Below are 11,006 nucleotides of genomic sequence, written 5' to 3' on the forward strand. Positions count from 1 at the left end.
TAGAGAAGTCACGGTGGACACCGGGTGGGGAAGACTCGGGGAGGGGGCCCGGGGGCGCCAAGGGCCAGTAGGGAGGCGGGCGCACCCTGGGGAGGGATGCTGCTGGTGTGGCTCGCTTCTGGATACATTTGAAAAGTGGAAGGTGAGAGAATGAGTCAGGAGTGGCCCAGGCTTTGGGCCTTTGGATGGGGGAGGGAGCGGGAAGACAGGTGTCCTGGGTCACCAATCAGCTTCATTGGCTTCGCAGATGCCCCGTCGTCGGTCTTGAAGCGACTTCCAGTGTTCCAGGTTCTAATTACTGTAGTGTCCTTGCCGAGCACCTATAAGTACGCGCCCAAACCCTTCCAGCGGCTCCCACTGGAGCACTCCACTGGCCACGCGGAATCTTGACGGGCTGTGTCCAGAGGTCGCGCAGGCTGCCGGCAGAGAACGCGGCTCGTCCTCACTCACGGGTCACTGTGAGCATCTCTGCCGACCCTTGAGTTCCCGGAACCAGGGGCGAACGTCTCCAAAGCTTCAAACGTTGCCACTCGCTTCCCCTGACATTCGTCCTACCTGATTTCTTCGCAAAGTCCCATTCGCCTCTGGAAGCACTTTGCTGGACATTCTTGCGAGGAGCTTCTAGGATAATTGCAATGTGAGTGATGGTGGGAGATGTGTTTCGAGACAGGAGGGGGCATGGAGGCTGGTGGGGCAGCGGGGACTCAGAGGTAGCACAGCCTGGCCCACTGTTTACCCTCACCCCCCACTTTCCCTGTCCATGTGCAGTGGGTGATTGGGACTAAGTGGCATCAGCCCCACACCGGCCTGGGGGTGGGAAGTCCTGCTGAGAAGCCAGTGCTTGAGCAGAGGTGCCTTTACCGGAAGGACAAGTTGAGGTTAGGACTTCCAGCTTGAAAGGACGTGGGGTGTGAAGCCTCGGTGTGGGGCGACCACACTGTTCAGGGTGCGTTGGGGGTTTCTTTTGCCCCGTTTTTTTGAAGAGGGAGGAGGGCAGCAGGGGCCGACCACCGGGGCCCTGCATCCCTTGCTCTGGAGTTCAGGTCCCTTTCTCTGAGCGGCAGGAGACTCGTTAAGACTTCTGAGCAGGGACATGGGTCAGCTTCCTCAAGGGGGGCTGGGATGGCAAAGTGGCTGTGTGAGAGCCGTGACCGTGTACATAGTGATGGTTTCGGAAGTTTAATCCTGAGCTGATGTTCTTAATAGAAGGAAAAGAAGTAACAAACAATAGGAAGAATTAAAGCATCCTCCTCCAGCTCATTAAATACATCAGCCATCCCGTCCTCTAGGGGACGCATGGGCGGCAAGTAATTAAAAGGAGATTACCAAAATGTAATTAAGGCAGTCGGGACCTCTTCTCGCAAAGGAAGTTCGCTGTGAATAATCCCCAGGCAAACCGAATCCGTTCTTGGAAAAGGGGCAGCTGGGAAGGTAGCTAAGAAGTCTTGTAAGGCCTTGAGGAGACGGAAAACACACAGAGTAAAGATGACGATTTTACCCCTGCTCACGATCCGGTTCCCAGTCGGGGTGCACCGCTAAATCTGCCCCCCAAAACTCGTATTGATCTGTGTCTCGTGTGTCCATCACACACAACAGGGGGAAAGCGTCTCAACTGCTTTCAGAACAGGTGCCGCGTTACTTTGAGATCCTGGCGTGTGGCTTGGCCCTGGCGTGCGGCTCGGCCCTGGCATGCGGCTCGGCCCTGGCTTTTTGGCTGCTTGGTCTTTCCGCTGCCCCACTGAAGTGTTTCTCAAAGTGGGGGTCACGGGCTGGCGCAGATCAACCGCCCACCGTCGGCTCAGCGCGTGGGCCGCACGTCACTCTTGGGACACCGAGCTCGGCCCGGAGGCCGGGGAGCTGCGGGCGACGAGGCTCCGTCAGGCTTTGCAGACAGGAGCAAAGGACATGCCTGGTGCCACCGGGAGCATCACACCTGAGTCAGGACAAGAAACACTAGCTCAGGTGGCACAAAAGAAGAGGAACGAGGTATTAAAACTGAAATGCTACCAGAGCCTTGGTTGAAGAGTAAAAAAGGAAAAACAAGACAAGCTCTGGACGTCAGCAGTAACACCTTTTTCATAAGATTCTCACAAACGAGGTGAAAACATTATCTGAATGTCTGCCCTCAGCAAATACCTCTTTTTCACTTCTGGGAAAAACATTTTACATTCAAAATGCTACGTGCAAACTATATAGAGTATCACTACTTGTTTTTACAAATCATTCCTGTTTAACATTTCTTGTAAGTCTTAAAGTGCAATTTCGGTGTCTTCCGTGAATATAAACTAATGCTCAGAGCAGAAATAGAATTTTTTAAAGACACGGTAGAAACCCATATAAAATCTTTCTACTTTATTATCATGGAAATAATGGAATTTTTTTTAACAAAACACATCTTTATTCAATGCAGAGTAATTATTTTGTCACATTCTAGCTAACAGAGAGCCGATGAGATCTGTCCTTACCTTGTGTTTATAATATATTGTCTCTAAAGTCATCCAGTGAGATGTTGAGTACCTTGAAGATGATTTTTTTCCAAAAGAGAATCTAAGATTGTAGTTTTCGATTGAACAAGAGACCGTAAAGCACATCAAAATGTTTGTAATCTTTTATGAACACATTTATTTTAGTTGCCAACAGTGTTACTTTGATTTATCTTTCTTTTTATTGTAAACATAATGGTGTCCATGTATTTTTAATGAATATTATAAAGAATGGGGACGTTTCCTTTTCAGGAAAGGGCTCGAAGATTATTGGAAATAAATTAAGGAAATTATTAAGAAATGTCATTCCTGTTATTTACTCTTGCCTCTGATGGCGAGAAAGGCTGTCCTTTTGAGACAATTTCGGTGATTTTTGAATGTTTCCCCTAAATTTCACTCACTTTCCACTTGCCAGTGGGTTAATTACTACCTGCTGTCCTGGAGACAGTTGAGTATATGGCAGGGTGGGAGGGATAACACAGGCCACTTGGACACTTGCAGTGGCCTTGGTGACAGTGCAGGGTGAGGGGCTGCTGGGCCCGCCGTGCCTGAGCTAAAGGAAAAGAAATATTGTCAACCACCGCCTTGTATGAAAATGACATCATCACACCAGAGGAGCAGTTAGGGGCCAAGCTGCTCAAGTTACCTGACCACAGCCAGCATGACGCATCGCCATTCTCGTAAGGTTAACACACTTCTCCCAAATCTGAGTGCGTCGAAGCACCCATGCCTGCTGGGCCCCATCTTGATCTGGAGCCTCCAGTCAGAAGGAGTAGAAGTCCCCCCGCCTTCCCCAGCTTCCAGGGGTGTGGACAGTCGAGGGACTGGGCACCTACCTCTCTAGCAGCTGCCAGATGGGCCCCTGCCAGAATTAGGACAGGGCTCGGGCACCTGGTTTCCACGCCTCTTGCAGAAAAGCAAAGGGGGCTGTGCCAGGCTTGCTTCCCCCTGACCCCTGTACAGCGCCAGCAGGGCCGGGCCCTCAGCCCGTCTCTAGGGAACGCTGTACAGCTCCTCCGATGTCCCACCTTGTATTTGTCACTCACTCTCGCATTCTCCAAACGCTTTTGCCAGCACTCCCCTCGAATCTGGGCTGGCGATCTCTCTTGATTCCTACCCTCAGTGGCAATACATGAGGGTATTCATGTGTAGGGTATTCATGTATAGGGTATTCATGTATAGGCTCTCTACTTGTTCAAAATAAGCGGACTGTGGCACAGCCCATCCCCGCAGACCCCCCTCCAGGGCCATGGCAGTCTGATTTGCCGTCTAATTCAATTGCCAATGTTTGGATCAATTAAACATCAGAGTTGAGCTGTACCGTTGATTCTACAAGGTCGTGACCATATCAGGAAGCCAGGAGTCAATCCAATAAGTCATTGTTCCAAACAAGCCTCGCAGAGCAAATCCAGGCTGCAGACAGCACCAGTTTCTTAATTGTTACCACATACCTACATGTCTCGCTTGGAGGTGAGCTCTCACGTTCTGGCTTTAGCTGCCCCGTTTGACTGGGAGAATCTTACCTTCCCACATTCAGCACATGTGTGACAGTGTGTGCCAGACTCTGGTCTACCTAGTGATTTTGCCCAGCCAGTTACCGTCATCTTCTTGTCACCCACAGTCAGACGCCAACATCCAAACGGTGGCTGATACGCATTGGGCACGTGCTGTGAGCCAGGCCCTGTTCTAGGCACTTTACCTAAATTAACTCAGCTAACCCTCCTAAGATCCCTTTTAAGGATCAGGATACCGAGGAACAGAGAGGTTACAGCATCTGTTCCCAGTCACACAGCTAGAAGTGCCAGAGCTGGGATTAGAATTCAGACCAGAGCCAGGCCCCTGCTCTCAGCTTCCTACTGTCAGTGGGAGCTGTCTTGAGTGTCCACCCCACAGGATTGTTATTTGGATTAAGCGAGTTAATGCAGAAAAAGCTTTGCATGGTACCGAGCATAGCAAACACCAAATGTTTGCATTATTATTTTTTTATTCTATCCTACTTCAGTGAGTGCGTGGTTATTGTATAATATTTAGTAATGATGTGATTATATGGTTGGTAATTTGCGTGGAAGAATTCATCTAATAGTTTCATAAATGAATTCAGCCATGAGTTTATTGAATCATTAAAGGGTTGAAGGGGTAGCTTAAATGTTTCCTCTGCTTCTCAGCATTTTATGGCAATTTCGTGCTACCAAAGGATTTGTGCGTTGCGTGTGTGCAGAGGTGTCGGATGGATCCTTTGTGAATGTCGAGCTGTATGGTGGGAGTCAGCTCGGAGAGCTGAACGGGGAGGACCTAAGTCTGCGTGGTCAGGGGCAGAGATGGCATAATCAGCTCTCTGATGAGCTTACACCGTGTCTGGACACTGGGAGACCAGGCTTCCCGGGCATAAGGATCAGCATATGCAGAGACCCAAGATGCGAAACGTGTACTTTGGGCATGGCTAGAGCATGGGTCAGGTGGAGTGAGAGGCCGGGGGCAGAGGATCTGCGAGGGAGGCCAAGGGGCAGGGCTGTTAGGGTGGGTCTCCCCCGTGCTTGTCTCCATGGGCATCTCAAAGCATCAGCTTCTCCAAGGCAGGGGTTTGTCTCTGGCGTTCACTGCTCTATTCCCCTTGCCTGGCATGGAGCCTGGCACGCGGTAGGCCCTCAGTCAGTGCTGATGACTTCGCGCATTCCTCTCTTGGGCGGGCTCTGTACTTGTGCGTGTGGTGGGGCTGGGATCATGGAAGGATGGGAGAGCACAGCTCTGAAGTCATCAGCTCACAGCGGAGTAGCCTGGGGACTGTGGCTGGGTCCTGACCCACTTACTTTGTCTAGAAATAGGGAGAACCACGGCTGCCTCGAAGGGCAATGGGAGGATTAGAGAAACTTCTGCAATGCCCCTGCCCAGCGCCTGCGTGAAGGAGACACAGTGAAGGACGGCCACCAGGACTGGGTCTCAGTTAGTCTTGGTCCAGTTGACTTGAAGCTTGACCTGATTGTAGCCTTTCCAAAGGAAAAGGAACCTGGAATCTCCAGATTTGCCTTCATGCATTGCCTAGAAAGAATCCCTCCGTGGTCAGAGATCCCAGTGTGGGCAACGGTCACGCCACCGGGAAACTTGGCTTGTGCCTGCAGTTCTGGTGTCACCCTTTTGAATCTGCAAACAGCACACTGGATTGCTGAGGCCAATTCATCGATCCCTAAGGCCTCCAGACCTCCCGACAGACAAGCGTCTACCCTTGGCCTCGTGCGTGCTGGGCTCTGGGAGTCGCAAAAGTTGGTTCCTTGATCCAGCGGGAGGCGTCTGTAGCAGCACGTTTGCACACAGAGCTTTCACTTTATTCTCAACTGGATTTTTTTTAATGTTTTATCTCTTTTTTTTGACAGGCAGTTTTGCTGCTGTTGTTATTTTTAGCATTCATTAATTCACTGTAAATACAAATGAAGATACAGTGCAATTAATTTCTTTGCTAATCAAAATATTTGATCAAATGAAGCAATTTTTCAATTCTTAGAAGTAATTCTACTGTTCTTTAAAAGGAAGTAAAGGAATTCATTACTGAGTGTTTCTAATTAGGAGTTTTCGCTACCTGCTGTATTCTTATTCTGTATGAAGTTTGGGGATTTTTTTTTTTCCTCCTGTAAGGAATCATGGGAAAAACTGTATAATTGAATCCCTAAATATTCAGAGCAAAACTTAGTAGAAGAATCATGAAGTCTGATTAGCTAATTATAACCTTCATAATAGTTAGACTGATATACTAACATGTTTCTAATCTGACAGCTGGAATGGACCTTGCTGGACCAGGTTGTCCCAGCCAGGTGACTGCCACCTTGGACACCCACAGGAGGAGTGTCACAAAGTCCCTTTGCAAAGTGCCCATCATCAAGGAACACTGACAGCCAAAAAGCCACCTTCTCTTCTCTGTACTCTGAGCTCAGTACCTTTTATTTCTCAGTAACTAGAAATTCAGAACTGAAGTGGTCAGCTATCGCCGTGTAACAAACAACCATGGAACCTCCAGGACTGTGAGCATTCGTTCGGCTCTTGCTTGTGGGCTGGCTCGTCTCTGGTGGCCTGACTGGGATATCTCTGCTCCTTGGACCAGAGTGAGGTCACGTGGGCTCCTCTCAAGGCAGCACGACAGACACAGGAAGGCTTGCAGATCACACAAGCACTTTTTAATTCTTTGGTCACGTTGTACCTGCTAACGTTCCCTTGGCCAAAGCAGTCATATGGCTGAATCCAAAGCCACAAGATAGGGAAATATTCTCAGCTCTTCAGTGGGAGGAACCCCGGAGTCCCATGGCAAAGGATGTGGAGACAGGGGAGTTGAGGAAATGGGCCTTGAATGCAGCATGCCACCAGTAAACAGATACACGGCGTGTCTCTGTCTCCAGCCCTACCAGATCATCTGACAGCTCAGCCCACCCCTCCACCCCTTCCCTACCACGTTCTCTCCTCCAGGTTACCTAGAGAAGTTGCTTAGGATACGATTTCATGGAAAATTGATTTTATAAGTCAGCCAAGAACGTGGCTGGACGTAACTTATTGACAGGACACTAGAAAGCTCTGTTATGGAATCATTCCCGTAACAGAGCTGTTGAAACAAGAGTACAATAAAACTGAATGTGAGCTAACAGAATTCCAGGGTCAGTGAACCCCCTGGGGCGCCCTGCCCTCTCTGGCTTGTTCTTGCCCCGGGCTCACTCTCTCAGCTTTGGGTTGGGGGTCACAAGTTTCTTACTTGGGGATCCCCCAAGCCCTTTCAAATATGAGTTCCCTGCAGCAGAGATGGGGTTAACTCGTCTTTATGGGGGACAGGTCGGTGCAGTGCCTTCCTGAGAGGACAGGATGCTCCCTGTTTGTCCCCTGTCTCCTGGGATGATTCTTGCGGGCAGCTCCCTCTCCCTCTGATTGGTATGGCTGTCACGACCTTACAGACTGAGAACCTTGGCCCAGGGAGGTGAGGTGACTGCTTGAGATCCATCCAGGAGATGGCAGGGCTCTAGCCTAGCCGTCCTGGATCTGAGCCCCCGCTCCACCTGCAGGGCCCGAAGCAGCTGGTCAGGAGCCCGGGTCCTGTGGAGGGCCCTCCTCGAGGTGCGTGACCACGTCTCAGACCTGGCTTCCCTCCCCAGCAGGCTGGTTTGACCTGCAGGCAACAGCGGGCGCCACGTGCCTCTGCCCTCTGATGACCCACCATAGAGCCGGTGTGGGCCAGAAACCAGGACTCAGCCCAGGTCTGCCCAACCTCTCGACTCAGGCAAAGATGTCTATTAAAACAACCGGCAGGAACAGCAAGAACGGCCGCCCGTGTTTGCCGGGCATTGGGCAAAGCACTGCGAGGGTTATTTTGTTGAGACCCCAGACCTGACCTTTGAGACGGTTCGGGTTTTATTCTCCTGAGGAAAGTGAGGCAGAGGGGAGTGCGTCTTGCCTGAGGTCACGAGAAAGAGCAGAACTGAGCTCCATTCAGCCCTGAGAAGCCCCAAAGCCCTCAGCTGACTGAGAGCTGTCCTCGCCCTCCAGGCCCGGCCCCTCCACTTGACCCGTCTGGCCCCTGGTCGACTTCTGCTGGGTCCCAGTCGGGCGGAGCTTGGCTTGCTGCTCCCTGGCTGTGCTCTCGAGGCCGGGTGGCTCTGCCCTTTCTTCACATTTGGTGTCAGGCACGGAATGGTGGTGGATCTGGCCTGAGCCGCCAGGAGGATGGGACACAGGCTGGGGGTCCCAGCTCTGTGCCTGCAGGGCTCCCCCAGTTCTTCAGCCGACACTGTGCATGCTGGGAGACAGCCCAGTCTGGGTGGAAGGCGGCCTCAGAGACACTGGTCTGTGGGACACGAGGAGCCCTGAGCTGGGGCAGAAGGGGTGGGCTCAGGGTGAGTTCTGCACAGACCTCCCCCGGGCCCCTCCCACGCGGGCTTCCTCCCTCTGACCCCCCCCACTGGTTGGGGCGGCCTCTCGGGTGAGTCCAGGCAATGGCAGGATTCAGAACCCCTGGACTACACTGTAAAGCTTGCTTTTTACTAAATGAGATACGTGGCTACGTTTGAGCCTGAGAAAAACTCCATAAAATTGAGGTGTTATTAGTCAGCTCTTTGATGACGGTGTGCTCCATATGTTGGGACATTATTTCTTTTATGTATTTCGCCAACACTGTCGTGTCGTCACAAAGGGGACCAGGGATCTTCCTTTTGGGACAGTTGGCCCATACTTCTCTGCGACATCAAGAGGGACAATTGTTTAGTAAAACAAGGTTCCCTGAATACCCTTGAATAAATGAGAGAAGATACCTTCAAAACATGTAAATCATTCTCTAACTGGGTCAGACCCATAGTGCATAAGAGTCTACTTTTTTTTTTTTTTTTTTTTTTTTTTTTTAAAAGTCACCGGTGTGCGCAGTTGTCAGATGGGGGGCTGTGGGGAGGAGTGCTGAGGACGCAGGCCCAGCGTCTCCTGTTCCAAAGAATAGTGGGGACGGAAGTGGGCGCCTCTCCGTCTTGCAGCTGTGATTCCTATCCTGAGGGGACCTTTTATGTAAAGCATAGTTAGTTTTGGAAAGTGACATTTGCATCTGAAGATAGTGGTGTCTTTTCTGATTAGGAGAAACATTTCTTCTGGTTATAGAAAAAGCACTATTTTTCCCCATTCAGATATAACGATCACGTGAGAAGTGCCGGGGACACAAAAGCGCCAGACCAGGAGCCATCTGTTCTTCCTTGGCGTCTCCAGTCACTCAGAGCAAGGCTGGCGGTGGTGGCTGAGCGGCTTTGCAAAGAGCAGGATGGGAACCAGAATGTGGGCGCCTAACAGCCTCGAGCCCAAATGCCCTTGATGGGAGAGCCAGGAGGCCCTACCCTCCAGAGGCCAGAGGCTTCTCCGGGTGGCACGGGATGGGGAGCAGTGCGGCTGCGTCCCCTAGGGCCTGGGGACCTTCTGGTCAAGGGCTGGTCCCTTGTGCACAGAGGCGATGGCAGTGGTGCTGCTGGGGGCGGGGTAATTAGTGATCTTTGTTTTCAATTTGTGCCCTGTTTGTAGTTTTCTACAGTGAACATGCAATAATTATCTTTGCAAGCAGCAAAAGAATATCTCTAACTGGCAGCGAAACCACCTTTGTGACAAACATAGTCCCCTCCCTCTCCGTGTCCACAGCCTGGCCTCTGGCTGTGGCTTTGGGGATGTTGAGAAAAGCGCTGGGGGTGCAGGAAGCCGGCGCTGCTCTCCTGACCTTCCCGCCAGCTTGTCGAGTAAGGATAATAGTGCCCCGGGTGCCAGCTTTCAAGGATTTGCACCTATACCTCCTTCACCTCCTGGCTCAGTGGTTTCCTCCTCTGGAGGCTGTTTCCATCAGTTGTGTCAAGAGCACACGACCCATTATAATCTCTGCTCACCTGTGAGACTGGCCCTCATCTCTCTTCCCCCCAAGACCCTACCCGGGCAAAACTATTTAAGGATTATTTGTTACCTCTGTCTCCCCAGCAACTAGCGAGGAGCCTGGCACACAGCAGACGTTCCAGGGGTGTCTGTGGATGGCTCAATACAGTCATCTCGGGCGTGCGTTAAGTGTTCATCCTCTGCAAGTGCAGCGCGTGTGCGTGTGTCACACTCCCGGCAGGGGTGCTCGCCCTCCCCCCAGGGCTCTGGGATTCAGTGTGACCCGGGTGTCACTCTGATCCCTGCACAGGTGGAGAGCGGGCAGATTCACATCCAGGGCAGTCACACTGAGCAGGGCTCCCCGACCAGCCGTTCCTCCACGTCGCTCGCAAGCAGGCTATCCCGGCCCCCCAGCCTCAGGACCCCGACCCGTGGGGCAGGCAAGGCTCCCGGCTTGGGAGCCCCACCCAGTCATCTGCCCGGCTCTGCCCTCACTTATTCCTCATCCAGAGAACAAGCGTTAGTACTGGGGTGTGTATATATACACGTGTGTGCGCGCGTGTGTGCTCATGTGATCATTTGGACCCTTTTGTGGCCCCTTTCCACTTAGTGCACTGCAAACATTTTACCATATTGTTAAACTATTTCTTGAAACATTCTAAATAGCTGCACTGTCATCCATCTTCTAGAAATATCGTGTTTTATTTAACCATTCTCCTAATTTAGACATCTAAAGTGTTGCTAATTTTTTTTTAATTTTGTGAATTCCGTAAATAATACTGTAATGATCATAATTCCATGTTTATTTCCTCAAGGAAAGTCTTCAAAGGGTAGGTACCAAGTCAAAGGATAGGCACTTTCATGGCTCCAGATACCTTATTCCCCCTTTTCCAGCACTGATATCGTCAATCAAGAAATTTGCATTTCTTAGAAGAAAAAAGTGGAATCTCGTTTTCTTTTCCATTTTTTTTGCAGCATGACCAGGTCAGAGTTTTGGGGGTTTTTTTTTGTTGTTTTGTTTTGTTTTTTTTTTTTGCGGTACGCGGGCCTCTCACTGCTGTGGCCTCTCCCGTCGCGGAGCACAGGCTCCGGACGCGCAGGCTCAGCCGCCATGGCTCACGGGCCCAGCCGCTCCGCGGCACGTGGGATCTTCCCGGACCGGGGCAC

At 51.2% G+C, this 11,006-nt stretch overlaps 1 protein-coding gene across 1 annotated transcript in view; it reads left to right on the forward strand.

Moving 5' to 3' along the window:
- Positions 1–11,006, forward strand: part of EFCAB6 (EF-hand calcium binding domain 6) — a 234,631-nt gene that overhangs the window by 200,263 nt on the left and 23,362 nt on the right. Inside the window, 1 exon segment of the mRNA XM_007454091.1 lies at positions 7,517–7,568. Within this exon segment, the coding sequence (XP_007454153.1) occupies positions 7,517–7,568 (52 nt within the window).

Source organism: Lipotes vexillifer, unplaced genomic scaffold (assembly GCF_000442215.2).
Source record: "Lipotes vexillifer unplaced genomic scaffold, Lipotes_vexillifer_v1.1 scaffold382, whole genome shotgun sequence".
In the NCBI taxonomy this organism is placed as follows: Eukaryota; Metazoa; Chordata; class Mammalia; order Artiodactyla; family Lipotidae; genus Lipotes; species Lipotes vexillifer.